Source organism: Rattus norvegicus, chromosome 4, assembly GCF_036323735.1.
Source record: "Rattus norvegicus strain BN/NHsdMcwi chromosome 4, GRCr8, whole genome shotgun sequence".
Taxonomy (NCBI): domain Eukaryota; kingdom Metazoa; phylum Chordata; class Mammalia; order Rodentia; family Muridae; genus Rattus; species Rattus norvegicus.
In genome coordinates, this window is record NC_086022.1 from 117,852,623 (window position 1) to 117,874,226 (window position 21,604).

The window sequence follows — 21,604 nt, forward strand, 5'->3', positions numbered from 1 at the left end:
ACTGATGGAGTACATGTCTAGCATATACAAGACTCAACTCTCCAGTCCTGCAGGTAGAGAGAGAGGAAGGAGGAGAGGGACAGGGATTAAAAAAAATCATTTGTAGGGTTGGGGATTTAGCTCAGTGGTAGAGCGCTTGCCTAGCAAGCGCAAGGCCCTGGGTTTGGTCCCCAGCTCCAAAAAAGAAAAAAAAAAAAAAAAAAGAAGAAGAAGAAGAAGAAGAAGAAGAAGAAGAAGAAGAGGAAGAAGAAGAAGAAGAAGAAGAAGAAGAAGAAGAAGAAGAAGAAGAAGAAGAAGAAGAAGAAGAAGAAGAAAAAAAAAAAAAAGAAAAAAAAATCATTTGTTTTTGAAGTTCTGAGGACTGAACCCAGTGTCTGAAAGAAGGAAGAGTAGTAATACCCTAGGCTATAACTGAATTGTTCTCAGAGGCTCTTCCTTCATGTGCTCCATTTCATTACAGGATATCCCTGAATGTGTAAATGATATTCATTCCAAATAGCACTTCAAGCCACTGAACATGGTAAAAAAAAAAAATAATCCTCAAAGCTAGCTTGGATATCAGAACCTGTTTTCCTCATTTTTCTGTGCCGGTTGGTGCACTTGTAAACAGCCTAAGTCTTGGCTCACTGCAGGGCACAGCCACTTACAAGCTATATAGGAACATAACTCTTTGAATAGTACTCAAAGTGCCACATCAAAACAAGGCAAGGAACTCACTTCCCTGATTTAACTGACATGCAAACTGGCCTGCCGGGTATGTTCCTTCTAATAGAAACAGCTTTCCTAGCAGAGAAAGAGAGAGTACATAGATACAGAAGTCAAAGAGAAAAAAGTATCAAGTAGTCTACTGGAGCCCAATTCAGGCTTCTAACCTTTATCCCCAGTGTAGAGCATCAGGTAAATGAAGGCTGATGACTACAGTTTCACAGAGCTTGGGGGTCATTTAAGGGGTTGAAGGCATGGCAACTCATAGGCTCCAGAGACTTGATGTAGGGTATAGAACCACACAGAGCATCTATGCCTTTAAATACCATATTCTTTTCAGGATGTTACAGGTGGAACTAGTAAAGGCTCTTACCAAAATGTCTTCAGATTCATGACTGTCACCAACTGATAGTCCATTTAACTGCTGCTGTAAGTGTCCCACAGCCTGAGGCAGGTCTCGTGCTGGGATGAACCAGTCCTGGTCCTCTTCATCCAGCATCTCCTGGAAGCATCGGTCCAAGAAGTCTTGCTCCTGCAGCTCTTCCTCCACCTGCCAACAAAGGGGAAAGCTCAGAGGTGCTGTCCCAGAGGATGATCTTCCAGAGTCCTCAGCCCTTCCCTCCAGATGGGCGGGAGCTAATGATGCTTCTAATGACTACTGTGGTTTAAATGAGAAACATTCCCAATTGGCTCATGTTTCTGCATACTTGGTCCCTAGTTGGTGGTGCTGTTTAGGGACATCACAGAACCTGTATGCAGGGTGAAGCCGTGATGGAGAAAGTATGTCACTGGAGGCAGGCTTTGAGATTTACAGCCTTACCCAATGTCTTGTTCTCTCTGCTTCCAATTAGTAGATAACATGTGATCAGCCAGCTTCTTGCTCCTGTTGCAATGCCTGTTTGTTGCCATGCCTTCTCAGATATGATGGGCTGACTGTATCCCTATAGAACTGTAAGTTAAAATAAACCCTTTTCTCCAAGTTGCTTTTGGTCATGGAATCACAGAAACCATAAAGAAAACATGATATTAGTTATTCAAAATGGCAGAAACTTGAGGTCTTCACAGATCTTTATGGGACACTTTTTATTATTACTTTTGATTCTTGCTCTTATTTTTTTTTTTTCTTTTTTTCTTCGGAGCTGGGGACTGAACCCAGGGCCTTGCGCTTCCTAGGCAAGCGCTCTACCACTGAGCTAAATCCCCAACCCCTTGCTCTTATTTTTTTATTCTCTACTTTTATGGTGGTGTGGAAGAATCTTTTTATACCTTGTATTCTTTCCTTGACCTTGTTAAAAACTTTCTTTCTAGCCAGACTTTGTGGCACCTGTTATTCCAGCACTCTGGAAGCAGAGACAGGTGGGTCTCTGTAAGTTCAAGGCCAGCCTAGTCTATGTTCTAGACCAGCCAGGGCCACATAGTGAGACCCTGATTCAAAAAACAAAATAAAATTCCTAAATTCTCTACTTTACAGGGAACATGCAAAAGACAAAGTATGTAACTGGTCTGCAACTAGTATTCTGAAACTTAATAAAAAACATTAGCTCTTGATTTACTTTTCTAATAATAAGAACCCCAAGGCAGAAAAATACTTTCAGAATCTTAGATTCAAAGGATACTTTCTGGCGCATCACCAGAAATGTATGTCACAGTATAGTAGCCTCTCAAAACAAGAACACTGAATATTTAAATTACTCTGTACTTCTTAAACATTGTTACAAACTGAAGCAAAGAGATCTAGTATTTTTCAATCTTTTGCAGATAGTGTTTACTCAGTAGATTTCGGTGACTTCATGAGCCACTCCACACTTGCCAAACCTCTTTTCCATTTCCCGCTGGGTAATAGTTCCCAGCTCATTGACTCCACAAGATAGATCAAACATCAACAACAATCACTCAGTTGTGAATCATAGGCTCAGAAAAAGTTACTAATAACAAATTTTTAACTTTCTTTTTTAGACAAAGTTTCATATATCACAAGGTGGCCTTGAACTCTCTTGTAGCTAAGGCTGGCCTTGAACTTCTGACCCTCCAAAGTGCTGGGATCATAGGCATGTTCTACTACCCAACCTAAGAAAAGCAAATTAAATTAATAATTGCCAAAATATTTTTAAATCTCATAAATTCTATAGTTATGAAGATCTTAAATAATTACAATAAAGTATTTTTAAGTCATAGCTTTGTGTTTGAAATGTCTGATATTTTTGAACTCACACTGACCATCCTGTCTCAGCCTACCAGGTCTTAGGACCAGAGCTATAAGCTGCCACATTTCTGCTCTCCTTTCTCTTACATATTTCCTTGCTCAAATATTTTACCATAGCTGTTTCATTTAGGACCTTGCCATGTACATATTTCTCTTATTATAGCATTTTCTTTGCATAAGAGTTGGGAAATTAGCACTAAGAACATAAAAAAGAAAAAAGAAAAACAAACAAAAGACCCTGAGCATCAACTCTGAGGCATGAATGAGAATTACTTCCTGCTCACGGGGAAATGATAGGAGCTTAAGAAAAAAATCCCCGTCAGAGAACATGAATGTAAAAAACCCCTAGCAACAACTGAGCAGTTTCCTCTTCTGACACTCTATGTCATGTCTTGCCACTGGCAACACCTCCAAGTTGCAGAGAATTGCTGTTTGCCTCCTGCTTAGCAGAACTGAGTCCCTTTTCTTTTTAATATTAAAATTATCGGAGTATGAATATAACTCATTCACAAATATAACTAATGTGTTTCTTACAAGAATTCTTCCCTTTCCTGAGTTATCCTTCTTCTAAAATATTATCTTTAACTGGGAGGGGGAGTAAGTGCACACTGGTACAGGTAAATAAGAAGGCCAGAAGAAAAGCACTGGATACACTGCAGCTGGAGTTACACATGGTTGTGGGCTGCCATTTAGGTGCTGGAAACCAAGCACTCTTAATTGTCGAGTTATCTCTTCAGCTCCTTGAGTTACACTTCCTGAGATCACATTTGTTGTCTGAGTGAGGGTCTCATATATCTGTGGATGGACTCAAACTCAATGTGAAGAAGCTGACCTCCAACTGTTCTTGACTCTGTAGTACATAATCATATATTGCTTGCTGAGATCTCAAATGGTATTTCCTTGTTTAGGACCTAGCAGTTTTCTCCTCAAGATGACATTCCAATCTGATTCTACAAGCCTCATACTTGTTCATCTTTTTCTTTTCTTTTTTTGAGACAAATCCTTGAACTCCTGAACTCCTACCTTGCAAGTGTTGAGATTACAGGCATGCACCACCATGACCATCTTTCAAAGAACACCGCCTCCCCCGACACACGCACACACAAAAGATCAATAATGGGGCTGGAGAAATGGCTCAGTAGGTGAAGTGCTTACGGCACAAACATGAAGGCCTGAGTTTGGAGCCTCAGCATTCATGTTTTATGTGTGTACCTGTAATCTTAGCGTCCAGAGGCAGAAACTGAAGAAGTCATGCATAAGTGCATGTGAATGTGTACCTTCTGCTCCAACCAATGGCAACACTAGGATTAGGGACTATAGACTTAAAAGGTTTTATTATGTTTATTTACTTATTTATTGTGGAAGTCAGATGACAACTTGTAGAGGTTTGTTCTCTTTTCAGTGTGTGGGTCATGGAGATTAAACTCAGGTTTGTAAAGCATTGTAGCAACTGTCAACTGAGCCATCTCACAGGCCCCATGAAATCTGAGTTGACTCTTAGGGTAAAGAACCTGTAGCCTGCCTGGAAACCTAGATAAAGTATCTTCTTGCCTTATCAATTTTAATATGACTTTCCAGAATGATACACAAGAGGGCAAGCATGTCAGTAAAGTGTTGTAGTAGACAATGAGCAGATGAGAGGACGGGGGAAAACTCCACACAAGCAGCAGAGACAGTGAAGGATCACCATCCTTCCCGTGAGCGAGGATCCGCCACTCCTGTGGAGTGCTTTCCAGTCAGCTGCACTGCTTTGACTTCCACTGGGTGCATGCTTTCTGCTGGATAGCTGATGCTCCAGCTAGAGAAGCTGTTTTCTTCCTGAGTAGGTTTTCAAATACTACATATTTTATCATGAATTGTGTATTATTAATTATTTTACTCAAACTTGATTTCATAAAGAAGCATTTTCCAGGGAAAACACTTTTACCATATAATTTACCATGAGCAACACTTTTATGCTGACTACAGCAATGTAATCAATGGTTAGGTGGAAGTATAGGAAAGACAGAGACATACAGATGGCGGAGGGGAAGAGGGAGGGAGAGACTACAGTTCCATGAGGATTTATGAAGATTTAGAAGGTTAAGGCCTTGGCTCAGAACACAGAGCTATAGACTCTAACTTGAGTTATAAACCTCGGGCTGCTAAGGCCTGGAACTCCTGAATTTCTGAGTGTGTTGGGACTTTATTAATACTTTATCTATAAGTACAGCAAAAAGATCGCAGTAGTCACTGAGATAGTGACTCTTCTGCCTTTGCCTACCTGTCTGTTGAAATCCTCTTCATTTTCCATCCACATGTATTCTGCAAAAGGGTTTTCTTTCTCCTCATGTCCATTTAACCCTTGGTCCTCTTTGCATTTCACACTGGGTGATGTACTTGCCACACTGGATCCATTCATTATGGAGATTCTAAACAGATATTTTTAAAAAAGCAAAAAATAAAGGACTGAGAAAATATGACTTTAAAACACCCAGTTCCTTTCAGAAGCTTCTCAAGTTGTAGGCTGATGACTTGAATGAAAATGTTGTGTGTTGATTTGGTGCTGCTATGTAGTCAAATGCTAAGTACTGGTCCCAAGATCTGGATGGCCCCAATGAGCAGATGTTCCTCAGTTACTAAGTGATACTATGCAAACCCCAATTAAAAACTATTGGTTAAAATAAAGTGGCTACAACCAAATACTGGGAAGAACAGAAAAGGAGGCAGAGATTAGTTTTTGGGCTGAGGGTCAAAGGTAGGGATTATGAGGAAGCAGGAGAAAGGAGAGGAGAGTGAAGAAGGAAGAAGACAGATCAGGAAGTCTCCATTAGAATGACAGACCAGGAGCACATGCCCGAGTGAATTGCCTCCCCAGGGTCGGCTGCTGGAGCAGAAGTAACTCAGGTGAGACTCAGACAGCAAGTACTTGGGAGCACCACCTGGAGACTAAGTCTAGGGCTAGAAAAAATAGATTAGGGATATTCCCCCAGCAATTATGCCAAAGCTAAATAAATAAGTTATGGTTCCAGTCTCATTCATTTGGAAGCTAACAGGGACAGAATTAATTACTTTACATGAACACAACTGTTAGTCTGCAACTGTTAAGGCATCCTCACATCTACATAGTTACCAACCACACAGATGTACAGTTCTTTTAAGAATTGAGAGGAGTGGGACATGGTGGCCTCACACCTGTCATCTCAGGTCTCAGAGGTCAAAACAGGAAGACTGCCTCAAGTTTCAGGTTAGGCGGCTATTGTGAAACCTGTCTCAAACAAACAAAACAAACAAACAAAAACAAAAGGGAATATGAAAAACTGTTTAAGCTTATTTTTTTCTAAAAAAAGCCAAATGGTGTGGAAGGAGTATCCTATGCCAAATTCCTAAAAGTCCTAGAACCTACTGCAGATCAGCTTCCTTACCATTTAGACAGGAAGAAGTATATTCTTCTGAAAAATAGATTTTTATTTATGCATGTTGTATCTGTATGAGTGTATACCATGCGTGAGGGTGCTCAGAGGTCAGAAGAGGGCAGCAGACCACTTGGAGCTGGGTTCTATGTAATCGTGAACTGCCTTAAGGTCTGTACTGGGAACTGAACCCAACACTAGCATCCTGTGCAAGAGCAGCAGGTGCTCCTAACAGCTGAGCCATCGTTCCAGCCCCCTACAGATGCACTGATAATGAAAAAGCACCTAATCTCCATTCTGGGTATAAAGTTCTGTTTCTCTTTAAAATGTATTTAAAAAAAAATAACAGAATTCATGAGAGGTGAGGTTGGAGACTACAAAAAAAAAAAAAAATCACCGTATTGCTAAGCAAAATCAAAGAAGTTCACCAGCTGTTCAACCACCTAGTTAAGAACAATGAGCAACACATGCACAAAGCCTTCCTAGCCCTAACTCCTGATCTCTGCAGCTACATACATACATTCCCCTGTTCCCTTCTCCCTACTAGGATGGCATGATGTTTCTTATCAGCATGAAAACCTGTCTTGGGAACTGAGTCCAGTGTCTCTATGTGACATAGTCTGGAAGAGTCTGTCCATCTTTCTGATCATCTTATTGATTTTCTTAGACTATCTGCCAGAAACACAGCCACTGCATTATTGGTTTTATTTATTTGAAGTTCTTAATTTGTTGCCTCCCTGGTGAGATGGCTCAGAGGGTAAATGTACTTACTGCTAAGACTGATGACTGAGTTATATTATTCATGGATCCCACGTGGTAGAAGGAAGACAAATAATTTTATACAATTTACTCACTAAGCCATCTCACCAGCCCTTAGCTGTCCTTATTTAAAGGCAAACATGGGTGAATTCAAATAGTGCAGTGGTTTGTCTCCAGCCTAGGTTCATATGTCTATAACTGTTTTCTTTGGCTTCTACATCAGTTACTTTATTAGTTCTACTAGAACCAAAATCTTGAAAACAGCAGCTTAAGGAAGGGTGTTTTGGCTCATGGTTTCAAGGCACAGTCCATTGTGGGGAAGGCATGGTGACAAGTATTTGAGAAGCATTTACAAGGCACTAGAGTCAGGAAGCAGACAGTAATGAATGCTAGTGGCTCAGCTTCCCTTCTTGCAGTGGTTTGCCCTGGAGTTATCTGTATTTTGATGCTAATTCCACTGCCCCAAGGACAGCTGCCTAGTCACTTACTCAGGAATCAGGTGACTTCACCAGAACCTTCTCCCCATTGAATTTGTAAAATACAGGTGAGGGGCAGGTACAAGATAGAAGGAGGCCTGTCATTGGAGAAGGAAGGAAGGATTGGCAGGAGAGAAGTTTGAAGGAAGAGGAGGAGACTGGAACGAAAAGGAGGAGAAGGGGAGAAGCCGTGGCAGGACAATGGAGGCCGATGTTAAGATTCCGCTCTGTGTATTTACAGGTTGTTATTAATGTTCTTAAGGGATGGATGGCACCGGGCTTTGTATGATTAAGTGGGCAATTATATCTTATCAATTGGGTCAAAGATTATTGTGTTGTGTGTTCTTTTATGTGACGGTTTGAGTGTAGGAAAGTGTGCGGTGGCAGGAGACACTGGGCTGCCTCGGAGTTGGGATGTGTTTCTGCCAAGATATCTAGCAGATATCTTGGAGCACTATGGTGCGGACCAAGTGGGGTAAAAGACCACCATACTTTTTTTATTTTTTATATTTTTACAACAACACCTTCTTATTCAGTCTTGAATCCTAACCCATGGGATTGTGCTATGCACTTCTAATCTAGAAACTCCCGCACTGACATGTTCAGAGATTGACCTCCTAGATAATTCTAGATAGATCTCACCACAATGGCCATCAATATAAACATCACAGCAATTTTAAATTCAGTTTGGTATTTTTATATCATTTATGTCTTTTTCTACAGTTATTACTCCTCTCTTCCCCCTCTAAGCTGCTGTGCCTTAGGAGCACACCATTAATAGTATTCACTGTTCCAGTTCCTCTGCATACATTTTCTTCTTCCAATCAGATTCTCTACTTTTGAGAAACAAACAGGGGGCTGGAGAGATGGCTCCACAGTTAAGAGCATTTGTTGCTCTTTCAATAGACCTGGGTTCACTTCCCAACAACCACACAATGGCTTACAACCATCTGTTAACTCTCAAGTTCTGAGAGATCTGGCACCCTCTTCTGGCCTCTGTGGGCACCAGCCACGGCTGTGGTGCAAATGTGGATGCAGGTGAAACACCCATATGCATAAAAATAAGTATTTTTAAAAAGAAACAAAGCCAAAGTCTACACACACTGCCATTCGTGTGCCAACTGGCCTAGTTGGGCTTAGTCTTGCTCTCTCATCTCCACTCTACCCCTCTGGCTGCTGGGACTTAAGTTTCCTTTAACGAATTATTTTTCTCTTGTTGCCATCTAGGCAACACACCTGAAAGTTATCTATTCTTTGAGAACACTTATGATAGCAAAGGCTTTTACTCTTAGAACTTGGGAGGCGGAGGTAGGAGGATCAGCAGTTCAAGGTCATCTTCAGACACCTGCAAGCTGGAGTTTATCCAGGGAAAATCTGTCACAAACAAATGTGCTGGGAACTTATCTCAGTGCATGCCAGGTCTTGGGTACAACCTCTAGTACTGCACAAAAAAAAAAAAAAACAAACAAAAAAAAAAAAAAACCAGCTCAAGAGTTCTAAGAGAATTTCATATTAGGACATCTATGGTACCTCATGACTGCAACACCAGTACTCTAGAGGCTGAGGCAGGAGGCTTATTGTGAGCTCCAGGTCAGACTGTGCCATAATGAGACTTTGCCCATTCCCCATGACTTCATTTTAAACAGATGTGTAAGTAGCATATCAAAAGCAAGCAATACTGGGGTTGGGGATTTAGCTCAGTGGTAGAGCACTTGCCTAGCAAGCGCGCAAGGCCCTGGGTTCAGTCCCCAGCTCCGAAAAAAAAAAAAAAAAAAAAAAAAGCAATACATGTGTTTAGCATACTGCAGACAGACAGAGACAGAAGAAATCACAGTCTATTTCCAATTGCTCCCCCAGGAGGGGAAATCCGGCTTAGTACTGCTGATCCTTCCATATGCAGTGTATGAGGACAGAAGCCTGCTTTGAATGCCAATGCACCTATATAAAATGAGATGGTATTCCTAGGCACAGAGACACACAGGAACTAGGCCTTGTTGTGCAGCAGGTTGTGCTGGGCTGTCTTCTCAAGGCCTTAGTGGTAGCTGTTATAATGGGCAGTTACTCCTGTCCACCAATTCAGAAACCATCCAGAGAAAGAGTTCAGTTTTCTGAAACTCTCTACCTTTGTCCAAAATGAATAAAGAAATCCTGTCCATACAACTGTAAGGATAAAAAGGAAGGGAGCAAAAGAATACCTCTGGTGTAGAGCAAGACAAAACACAGTAAACTGCAGGACACACTAGTTCATGAGAGCTGGAATGGAAACCAGGCACCACATGGGTGTGTTGGCTTTTGATTTTAAGGCAGGCCCATCTTAGGTCTCATCCATGGTTTCTGGCTCACAGAACCACAGCCTTTTTTGGTTCATTTTGGCTTCTTATCAATAAGGGTGGAAGGCAGTCCTTTATCCTTCTCTTCATTCTCTAGTGCTGGGGATGGAACCCAGGGCCTTGCACATGTAGGCAAGCACTTTGCCACTGAGCTGCATCCCAGCCCTGGACAGTCTCCTGTAATGCTGAGGGGCGTTAGATCTCAGGAATCTCCCTCTGCCCCTTCTCCCAGAAGGCCATAAAAACTAAAACTTCTTTTCCCCTAGACAAGTAATTGAAAACAAAGATATATTCTGAATTTCCCCCTATCTTTCTGCCTCTGACTTGCCAGAAACAAATTCTCTGAACTTGTGTATTGATCATAAAACCCCATTTCAACAGAGGCCCTGCCCCATAGCTGGGGACAGATTGTTGTGCAGAGTCCAAGAAGAATCTGGATAGACAGGCCCTGCTGGGGTTTCCTATGCAGTCTTATAGCATTAGACCACACCCTCTCCATCTGGTCACACTATTATAGGGTCAGTCATCCTGTTTCAATTATGCTTTTATAATGAAGCCTTCATAAAGAACTCAAAGAAGTGGGTTTGGAGCATTTCTACACAGCTGAACACAGGAAGCTTGTAGGAAAGTGAACTCATTCATGAGCTGGGAGGGGGTGACTCAAGCTCCACAGGAATGGAAATTTCTGGAAACAAGATATTTCCCAACCTCATCTGACCAATTTCTGTCTGGCTATCTGTCCCTTTGTTGTTGTCTTCTTTACTTTTGTAATAGGAGTCTCATTATGTATCCCTGGTTGGTCTGAAACTGGCTATGTGGACCAGGCCTCAGTGCGATCCTTTGCCTCTGCCTCCCAGATGCTAGGATTACAGGCATGTAGCACGAAACTCAGTGGTATTTATTTCCTACAAAATATTCTTTAAATTAAACTTGTAAACAGTATTCCACTGAGTTGTGAGCTGACCAGCAAGCTAAACCCAAGGATGGATGTGACAGAAACCCCAAATGACAGCCATATGGTCAAAAGTTTCAAAGGTCTACAAATTTCAACTGGTATCTGAATTTATGTTGAGACTGAGCTCTCAGCTGCGGGACCTGATGCTATCTCTAAGTAGACAATGTCAGAATTAAACTGCCCAGCTGGTTTCTGTGCAGAACAGACTGCTTAGGCACACACATTTTGAGATCATAGAAGTGATCTGTACTGTAAACACACAGTAATAGATGCTGAATTTGCTTTTCTTTTAGTATCATGTTATAGAACTGAATATAAATCTTGAGGAAAAAAACAAACAGAGAGAAAAGATTTTGCAGTTCTCAGTGCTGACTACTAAGGCTGTACTTTACATCCAATCTGCGGCTTCCACTAAGTACAAAGTTGGCTTTTCTAAACAGCAGCAATCTATATAGTTGTATAATATGACCATATAACTGTACAGGCTTTAAAAACAAAGTACTCTCACATCTATATTCTGAGTGACTAGACATAATCCATCCAACAATTTTTTTTTTGGAGCTGGAGTGAACCAAGGGTCTTATGTATGATGGGTGTGTCCCTGACCGCAGAGCTACCAGTTGCCCTCAATTGCAATTTAAGAGGTTTCTCATGGGGTTGGGGATTTAGCTCAGTGGTAGAGCGCTTGCCTAGCAATCGCAAGGCCCTGGGTTCGGTCCCCAGCTCCGAAAAAAAGAAAAACAAAACAAAGAATCACACTGTTGGGTGAGTGTGAACCGGTACCTTAATGTGTCCCTAACTTCGTTTAGGAAACAGGAGATTCTGCTGGAGATTGCAGTTTGGGAAGCATAGATGTTAAGGGGTGGGGAAGATATGTGGTGATGTGAGGTCACTATTCTTAATATCCCTGATTCCCAAGCTCCCAGTTTCATGTCCGTTCTGTCCACAGTGCTTCCCCAGCTTACCACCCAGATGCTCCTGGATATTAACAATGAGCTGGTCCTGGATATTCCATTTCGTCAGTCTGCACTGTTTAACAGGACCCTTTCTCACAGCAAGACACATGCTGAGGAAAGTCTAATGTAGTGGGTATGAAGAAAAAAATATGCCCATGGCTGTCAGTGATAAAGAAAATGTTCAGTTTCATAAACCAGACTAAGAGTAAGAGTATCTGCCACGATGTCAGTCAGCCACAACAGAGCTGCCCTATGACAGGGGAGCGAGCCAATTGTGTGTAAGCTTGGAAGAACATCCTCCCACACTCAAGCTTTGTCAAGCACAGCCTCTGCTGACAGCCTGCCTGCTACTTCACGAGACTATCAGGAACAAGACAGGACTGGGTTACTCCTAGATTCCTCACCACAGAGTATATATCTGCTGTTTTAATTCTTAAGTAGCAATGTGGTAACATGTAAGTGTGAAGTAGGAAAGTGTTCAAGGAGTGCTTCAAGATCAGACTTAACATGAGACAGATTTTAGGTCTAGCCTGCATCTAGACTGCACGACAGATATCCAAGAACAATTTGAAAATTATTCTTTCAGTTTTGATGTCTTGACAAAATATTTGACAAACATTTTAGAAGAGGAAAGGTTTATTTTGGCTCACGATTTTAATCCATTGCCAGTTGGCTTCACTATTTTTAGGCCTGTGCCACAGTAAAAAAAAAAAAAAAAAAAAAAAAAAAATCACAGCAGAAGGGCATAGTAGAAAACTGCTCCACCTCACAGCATCAGGAAACAGAGACGTCACTTCTAGTGACTGACTTCCTCAAAGTCCTTATGTTCAATGATCAATGAAATCAACAACAGATGAATTCCCCGATGAAGTTAGTATCCTGGTGATCTAATTACCTCAATAGTGACAACAGTTGGAGACCAATTCTTCATCACATGAGCTTTTTGGAAGACACTTTACATTCAAACCACTAACACGAAACATGCTGACAATGGCAAATGTCATTATGGCTAATGCCAGGAAAGCACAGTAAATTCAGGGTATGCAACCCTGTCCACAGGAGGTAGCACAGAGGTTGTACAAGACCTGAATGACTTCTACACTCATGAAACACCGGAATGACTGCAGTCAAGAGTTTAAAAGAGAGGTCCCAGTTTCCAGCCTTACCGTGCCTCAGGACTCTTAATGTTTAAAAATACATGCTTTGCCAGTTCAACACTCTGAACTTGATTAACTCTCAGATCAACACACACAAACCTGACTGTTCTCTGAACCAAATTTAGTTTGCGCGCGCACACACACACACACACACACACACACACACACACACCCCTACCTATAATGTGGGAACTATTGACTCAAACCCAGGGCATCTTGCTTGCCAGGCAAATGCTCTACTGAGTACCATTCCTGGCCTTTTAGAAGCTATAATCTGCATTGTGCCCATGGTTACAATTTTTCCATAATGAATATTTAGTATTTTTGAGCAAATTATTGTTAACAAAGTGTACTGAAGAGTTAATAAAAGCAATTGTAGGGGTTGGGGATTTAGCTCAGTGGTAGAGCGCTTGCCTAGAAAGCGCAAGGCCCTGGGTTCGGTCCCCAGCTCCGAAAAAAAGAACCAAAAAAAAAAAAAAAAAAAAAAAAAAAAAAAGCAATTGTATTTTCTAACAAAGTCCTGGATTTAATACCTGGCATCACATAAAACAAAATTGTAAATTTGGCTTCAGGAGAGAGACAGGAGAATTAGGAGTATAACATAATCTTTGGCTACATGGAAAATGTAGCCAGCCCGGGCTGCATGGAGCCCATATCAAAGTGTACGCATGCGGACATACTGGCGCACTCACAAGTTATTCTACTTTCTAGTTTCATTACTCCATTCAGGCTGGCTAGCTAAATTTTATTTTGAGTTGGCATAGTGGTACATGCCTTGGGAATGGGGGCAGAGAAGGCAGATCTATGCCAGTTCAAGATTAGCCTGTTCTACATAGCAAATTCCAGAGATACACAGTGAGACCTTGTCTGTCTGTCTCTCTTGCTAAATTTATTCCAAATATACCCCTTTAAATGACATCTTAGCAACTCAAGTTATTAACTTATTCATTCATTAAAATCTGAGTCTACTTAGGCTACTGTCTTGACAATATACACAGCTCCTGCCCTGGTGGCACATATGTGCTCTCAAGAGAAAAATTAATAAATAAGAATAATTATGAGTCAGGTGTGGTAGAACATGCCTTAATTCCAGCACCCAGGAGGAAGAGGAAGATCACCAGCTCCAGGCCAGCCTGTAGCAATACTCACTAAAACAAAAACAAACAAAAAACAGAATTACTGTAGTTTGTGCCATAAAAGGGAAAATAAAAAGACTATTTGAACTCTCAAGGTGGGGGCAATCTAATCTAGGAGTGGGCAATTTCACTTATACCTAGGGATGTAAGTTAGTTAGCAATGAGTAAAAGCAGGGAAAAACATGTTCAAAGATTCATCATGGAGAGAACTTTTGGAAACTCAAAAAAGATAGCTGTGCACACAGGAGAATGAGAAGAAAGACACGATGGGAAGGTAAACATGGCCAGAACTTACAGGATCCAAGACCACAAGAAATACTTTGAGCTTTATCTTAAAACCAAAGAAGCCATTGTAAGGAATTCTCAGAAACAAAGCAAAATGGTTCAAATTCTGTTTTGCTGTGTAGGAACTGGATCAGAGCTGAGGGCACATCACTGAGGAGACTCACCCAGCGTTGCTGAGTTAGGATGGTGGCAGTGAAAGGAAAAGAGACAGACTCCAGACTACTGGAGGAGGCTTTCTGGGTTGAACTAGGGAACTGCCAAGGATCCAGGAGGATGTAGTTGTTCACTGGCTACAGAACTTTGAGAAGAGCAAACCTTTCTTGGGTGTTAGTGGCGGGTGGGAGAAACAGCTAAGCTCATGTGTGGACATGATAAATCTGCAAGGCCTCTGAACCACTCAAGTGCTGATGTTAAGAGGCTTGGCTACAAACAGCAAGAACAGAAGGAAGCCTGGCTAAACACAGACAGGTGGAGTAGTCATTTGTATAAATGGTAATTAATGACACTATGGAGGGAAAGAGCAAGACAGATGGAAAGAGGACCCAGCTCTGATGTGTGCCAGGACCTGAAGGAATCAGGTGGAGGAAGACAACATGAAAATGAAGCTGAGATGAGATAAATCCAGTGCACTCAGATAAGTGAGCACCTCCCCCTAACCCCCATCCCCATCAAGATATGTCCACATGCTAGTCTAGAATCAGTAATTATTATTTTATTTTTAAAAAGGGACTTTGTAGATGTAATTAAATGAAGGTCCCTGAGACAAAGACCATCTGAAATTATCAAGTGAACATTAATAAATGTTACTATAAAAGAAACACAAAGAGGGGGTGAGTATAGACAGGAAAGGGGAGGTAATGTAACCAGGGAGGCAGAGCCCAGAGTGACATCTCTTTTAAAAAGGGCCAATACCCACAGAAGCTGAAAGAGGCAAGGACAGAGCCTTCCCTGGAGCCATTAAGGATTGTGGGTCTCAGATACACTGCTTTCGAAGATTACAAGCCTACAGAACTGTGAATAAGTTTTGTTTTTGTTTTTTTAAAAAGATTTATTTATTCAATTTATGTGTATGAGTACACTGTCGCTGTCTTCAGACACACTAGAAGAGGGCGCTGTATCCTATTACAGATGATTATAAGCCAGCATGTGGTTGCTGGGAATTGAATTCGGAACCTCTGGAAGAACAGTCTGTGTTCTTACTTGGCTGAGCCATTCTCCAGCCCCTGTGAATCAATTTTAAGCCACCAGTTTATAGAGATTTTGTTATAGCTGCTGTAAGATACTAATACACATCCAGTTAAGTGTTTATGGATGTTGAAGACTATTGAAAGGTTGAATAAGAAGCAGCTGAACGGGTGCATGCCTTTAAACCCAGCACTTGGGAAGCAGATGCAGAGAGGTAGGTCTCTGTGAGTTCAAGGCCAGCCTAGTCTATGAGCTAGTTCCAGGGCAGCCAAGGCTACACAGTAAAACCATACCTTGAAAATAAAAAAAAAAAAAATAAAACCAAAACTAAACAACAACAACAAAAAAAAAAAGGAGCTGAGAAGTTTCTGTTTCTACCGAGGGCAGAAAGAAACATGGAGGCTACTTAAGATCAGAATGAGAGCTCTCTCCATGAAAACAAAGGAGGAGTGGGACAAACCGATTCCAAAGGAAGTAGCAGGCCTTTGTGGGACCTAGAGGAACAAGAGGTTAGCAGAAGCTTTTATCTTTATGCTGGTACGGTCAGTGCATGTTTAAGTGACTGTAGAAGGCTCTAGTTGAGAAAGAAATAAAGGATAGTCTAGGTCTTGGGAGGGGAGGAGAATAGACTGTTACTGTTACTACTACTACTACTACTACTACTACCACCACCACCACCACCACCACCACCACCACCACCACCACCACCACCACCATCATCATCATCAACATCATTCAGGGTCTCACCATGGCTCCCACCGTCCAGGCTGGCTTGCCCTCATAGAGATCCACCAGTCCACGCTAGGATTAAAGATCTGTACCACGATGCTTGGCCCAATTGTTATTTTTGAATAAGATGTTCCTGTGATCTAAAGTCCAAATGCCTGGGATTCATCCTGATAACCAATGATGGCATGATGAGCACGTAATCAGAAGAGGAAGAGCATATAGAGGGAGATCATCTCCTACAGAACCATATGAGCTCCAACCTGTGGCAGTATTGTTACTACACAGCTGCCAAACCACCTTATCAAACTCCCAACTTCCTGGTTACCTTTTGGTTTCTCCTAATTATTTGCGTGGGGTCATTTCCATACACATGTGTTGTTTTTTTTTGTTTTTTTTGAGACAGGGTCTTACTATATGTAGTCCAAGCTGGCCTTGAACTTGAAGTTCACCTACTTCATCTTGTCAGGTGCTGGAAGACACATACTATATAGGGTTAGATCTATAGTACCAAAGAAAGAAAAAAAAAATTATAGCCTGGTGTGATGGTTTACACAGTTACCTTAGCATTGTGGAGTCAGAAGATCAGAGTCTGAAGCTATTCTTTGCTAGAAAAAGAGACACTGTCTCAAACAAACAATACTAACACTCAACTTCATGAGCCTTTTATGTAGAACTTGTTTTATGTGCCATATTTTACTTCATACTATGAATATTTCTCTCTTCATATTTGACAGTCTTTCTTTACACATACTACAAACTCATCATTTGGAAGGGGCCCAGGCAAGATAAAAGCTGGAAGAGTGGCTCATTTTAAAATGAACCAATGTGCAGAGATTGAAAAACCAAGTCCCAGATATCCCCTAATTAAAATGATCTTATCTTCCACATTTCCATTTTTATGAGAGGATGCACAGACTTCAGCAGAAAACAAATACGGAACCATCCTATCAGGCTTTCCTTTTCTGACCACAGACACAAACACTCCACTGGTTACCCTCTACCTAGTACAAAACACTTCCAAACACACTTTTGATGTGCTTATCAAAAACACAGGAAATGCAACTGTCCTCTAATTATAAGTTGACAAAGCTAGGTCTGAGGTATTGGCCTGTAATTCCAGCTACTCAGAAAGCTGAGACAGAGGATTGAAAGTCAAGGCCTAACTGAACTATAGTACTATAGTTACATCAAGATCAGAGTGAGTAACTTAATGAGTTCTGTGTTTAAAATAATTTTAAGTATAAATAGGACTGGAAATACAGTTTAGTGACAGATCCATTTCCTGTCATGTGAGAAGCCCTGTAGTAGTAAAACACACACACACACACACACACACACACACACACACACACACACACAAAACAACACAACACACACCAACTTTTAAAAACTTACTAACACCAGGGAAGATGAGATAGAAGGGTTGCCAATTTCAGGTTACCTTGATATAAACAGCAATACCCTGACTGCTCCCTTAAAAATCAAATCAAAGTAAAACCACAACACCCCCAAATAACAAAAGAATTACTAATGGATGAGAATGTCAAGAAACTGAGAAAAATCACTTAAGTGATTCCTAAGAGTAAAATACAACAAAAAACAAAGATGAATTATAAAGGCAGCTTTTAAATTAAAGACTCCCAGCTTAGAAAGATGGTGTAGGGCTGGAGAGATGGCTCAGCGGTTAAGAGCACCCGACTGCTCTTCCAGAGGTCATGAGTTCAATTCCCAGCAACCACATGGTGGCTCACAACCATCTGTAAAGAGATCTGATGCCCTCTTCTGGTGTATCTGAAGACAGCTACAGTGTACTTATATATAATAAATAAATAAATCTTTAAAAAAAAAAAAAAAAAAAGAAAGATGGTGTAAATGAAACATAACTTCTTTGCTGATGTTACAGTGCACCCCACAGTGACAGACTGATACAGTCCATCTGGGAAGGAAGAATCACAAACACGAGTTTAAGGCAGGTTCCTGGACCAGAGTCAAGAACACAAAACATACAGAATTAAAAAGCATTTGACAAGCATTGAGAAAGCACATCCTTCTGGTCCATAGTTCTCAGTAACATATCACTTGAAAGCATTTCTACAAGGCTCCCCCAGCACCCCTTCCAATTCTGCTTTGTCAGGTCTAAGCCAACACTGTCATTTTTGCTTGTTAATTTGCCATAGATCATTCTTATAGAGGGACTGTAGAATAGACTACAGGCCATTCCCTTAATATAGTGGTAAAACTCTGTGTGGAATAGAAAATCTAGAGTAAAATTTCTACAACAGCAGTTCCCAAATTGGCATTCTTCAAACTAACATCTAAGGAAATCTTTGAAACAAACAACAACCCACAGCTGAGTGCTGGGGAGATACTCAGTGGGTACAGTACTTGCTGTGTAAGCACGGAGAGCCTGAATCCTTCTCTACCACCTATGTGAAAAAGCCAGATACAGCGGTATGTACCTATAATCCCAAGGCTGGGCATGGATATAGGAGAAAAGGATCCCTGGGCGGGCTGGCAAGCCAGTCTTGAGATATCAAGGAGCTCTGGATTCAGTGAAAAATGTTTTAAAAAATAAGGCAGAGGGTTGGGGATTTAGCTCAGCGGTAGAGCACTTGCCTAGCAAGTGCAAGGCCCTGGGTTCGGTCCCCAGCTCCGAAAAAAAGAAAAAAGAAAAAAAAATAAGGCAGAGAACAATAGATAGATATCTAATGTTGACCTCTGGCCTCTGTATGTGCACATATGTGCTTGTATAATAAGCCTATAAGTGCACACACCATCATGGGAATTCACAGCTAAGAAGCCTTATCCAACTTACTAAATATTTCCTAATTTTATTAATTTAGTCATTTCTTTTATAATATCTATTAATTTATTATTGCTATGATATGAATGTAGTTCATCCAAAATTCAGGAGCTGCTTACCACATAATAGCAGTAAGAAAGAGCATCCTTTTGAGGAAGGGATGAGGCTTAGGATTAAAAGCTTTCCAACAGTATCTGGCTCTCTCATGCTTTTGCCTTATACCTGGTGACAGCAGAGAAGATGAAATATGCCATTCTGTAAGCAAAACAGCCTCACCAGAAAAGCAAGCCGGTCACTGCCTTGATCCTAACATACAGAGCTACAAGGAAATAAAACTTCTGTTCTTTGTAAATATCCAGTCAAAGATATTTATTATAGCTGCACAATCAGACATCTATTTCTTTATTCATTCTTTCTTTGTCATCCATTCAGCTGTTTGTTTATTCATTCATCTTTATTTAAGGTTGGGTTCCACTATACATATAGTCCTGGCTGTCCTGGAACTCACTTTGTAGACCAGACCACTCACAGAGATCCATTTGTCTCAGCCTCTAGAGTGTGGTTTAAGGTGTGCACTACCACAACTGGCTATTTTATTTTTAACTTAATGCCTATTAACTGTTACAGACTTTTATAAACAATAGCCGAAAGATACTGTGACATTATCCTACTAATTATATACAAAAATAGGCTCCATAATGCACTTAAAACCACTTCCAAAGGTAGAACCAAAAGACTTACTAATATTTAATCTTAAGATTGTACCTAGCCGGGGTTGGGGATTTAGCTCAGTGGTAGAACGCTTGCCTAGCAAGCACAAGGCCCTGGGTTCGGTCCCCAGCTCCGAAAAAAAGAAAAAAAAAAAAAAAGATTGTATCTAGCCTTCAAATTTTCTCTAGTTGAAGGCAGTCAATCATCTTTCCAGAAAAACATCAAAAGGGGTCAGCAGAGGGACTCTGACTTCTTCAGCTTAGATTCAAAATGAAATATACTCTTCTGTAAAATGATGTTTTAATGAAGACTAATTTTTTTAAAAAGGCAATTGTTACATGTAAATTATTTTCTCGGGGTTGGGGATTTAGCTCAGTGGTAGAGCGATTCCCTAGCAAGCGCAAGGCCCTGGGTTCGGTCCCCAGCTCCGAAAAAAAGAAAAAAGAAAAAGAAAAAGAAAAAAAAATTATTTTCTCACCAAATCTCTACTGTTGTCAACTGATAACAAAAGCAAAATTGTCTCAAATGACACAATGGAAGTTTGAATACATCTCTGCTATGGATCTTCCTCACTCTAGAAGTCTGAATAATTTCTGTCAAGGATCTCCCTGTAATCATCTCCATTTGACACCTGACCACACACTTGAGAAAATAGGACTCAAATTATTTGTATTAAAAAGTTTTCTTATACCAGTGATGGCTTCCTGAGAGTGAGTTTCTAGCATGCATCTGTGTAACCACCTCCTGGGCCTCAGTAGAAGATTTTCTGACTGACATTTCTCAGATGTTACCAGTATTCTAAATCTCCCTCCTTAGGTAGAAGGGCATCTGTGCCTTTCAAGGGTCATCATTTGGCTGATGACCAACACTGATGACTCTCCACTACAATCTGTTTCTGACAGGCTTAGTTACTTAAAACTGACTTCTAGAAAATGTTTATGTGCTTTTGTTACTAGTTAGCCCTCAATGACATGAGTGGCTAATGATCTTCTCCTGTGAGTTGAAGGCCAAACACAAAAGCTACCACAGTGAATCATCTGAACTCAAATCATCTGAATTCTTCACTACCAAGACCAACAAATTCACTCAAATGACCATTGTATTTGATATGATTTTGAGTAAAAAAAAAAATGTATCATAGCTAAGAGGGGAGAAGAGAGCCTAAATACATTATAATGAGACTGAACATAGTAGATACACATATATAATAAAGTCCACTGGCAAGAGCCATATTTCAAGTGGGACAAACTTTCAAACTTGTCCAGCAGGCCAAGGTCAGGACAGAATTGCTCTCCCAGAAAGAGTGCTTCCCTGTGCTACAGGACAAGGAAGACAAAATCAATCAGGGATGGACAGGTTTTAAGAGAGGGAAAGGCTTCAGTCGTGGAATGTGGACTACACTTCAGGACTTTTGGAAAAACTGCTTGAGCCTTGGAATGTGTAAACTGTAAGAACAGAACTAAAGTCATCATGAAGTGAGAAAGCATTTAAACCAAGTTCCACTAGACCAAAGATTTTCAGCCTGTAAGTCCGACACCTTTGAGGGGAGAGGGGATGTTCACATATAAGACATCCTGCATATCAGATATGTACAATACAATTTGTAACAGTAGCAAAATTGGAGTTATGAAGTAGCAATGAAATAATTTTACAGTGGAGGGTCACCACAACATGAGAAATTGTATTAAAGGGTCACAGCACTTAGGAAGGTTGAGAACCACTATGCTGACCTTTTAGAAAGAGAAGCCCTCTATGGATAACTTATGTAGGGAAAAAAACAAACAAACAACAAAACAAGTGAATCACCCAAAATCCAGATTAA

At 40.8% G+C, this 21,604-nt stretch overlaps 1 protein-coding gene across 2 annotated transcripts in view; it reads right to left on the reverse strand.

The window, feature by feature from the left end:
* Positions 1–21,604, reverse strand: part of Paip2b (poly(A) binding protein interacting protein 2B) — a 31,397-nt gene that overhangs the window by 2,998 nt on the left and 6,795 nt on the right. Inside the window, exons 3-4 of one of the 2 annotated variants that reach the window (NM_001399545.1) lie at positions 5,172–5,319; positions 1,079–1,255 (exon numbers count right to left, since the gene is read on the reverse strand). In NM_001399545.1, coding sequence (NP_001386474.1) covers positions 1,079–1,255; positions 5,172–5,319 — 325 coding nt within the window. Of the gene's footprint in view, positions 1–835; positions 1,256–5,171; positions 5,320–21,604 lie in introns of those variants that run through there. The other variant, XM_063286053.1, reaches the window with a different exon arrangement.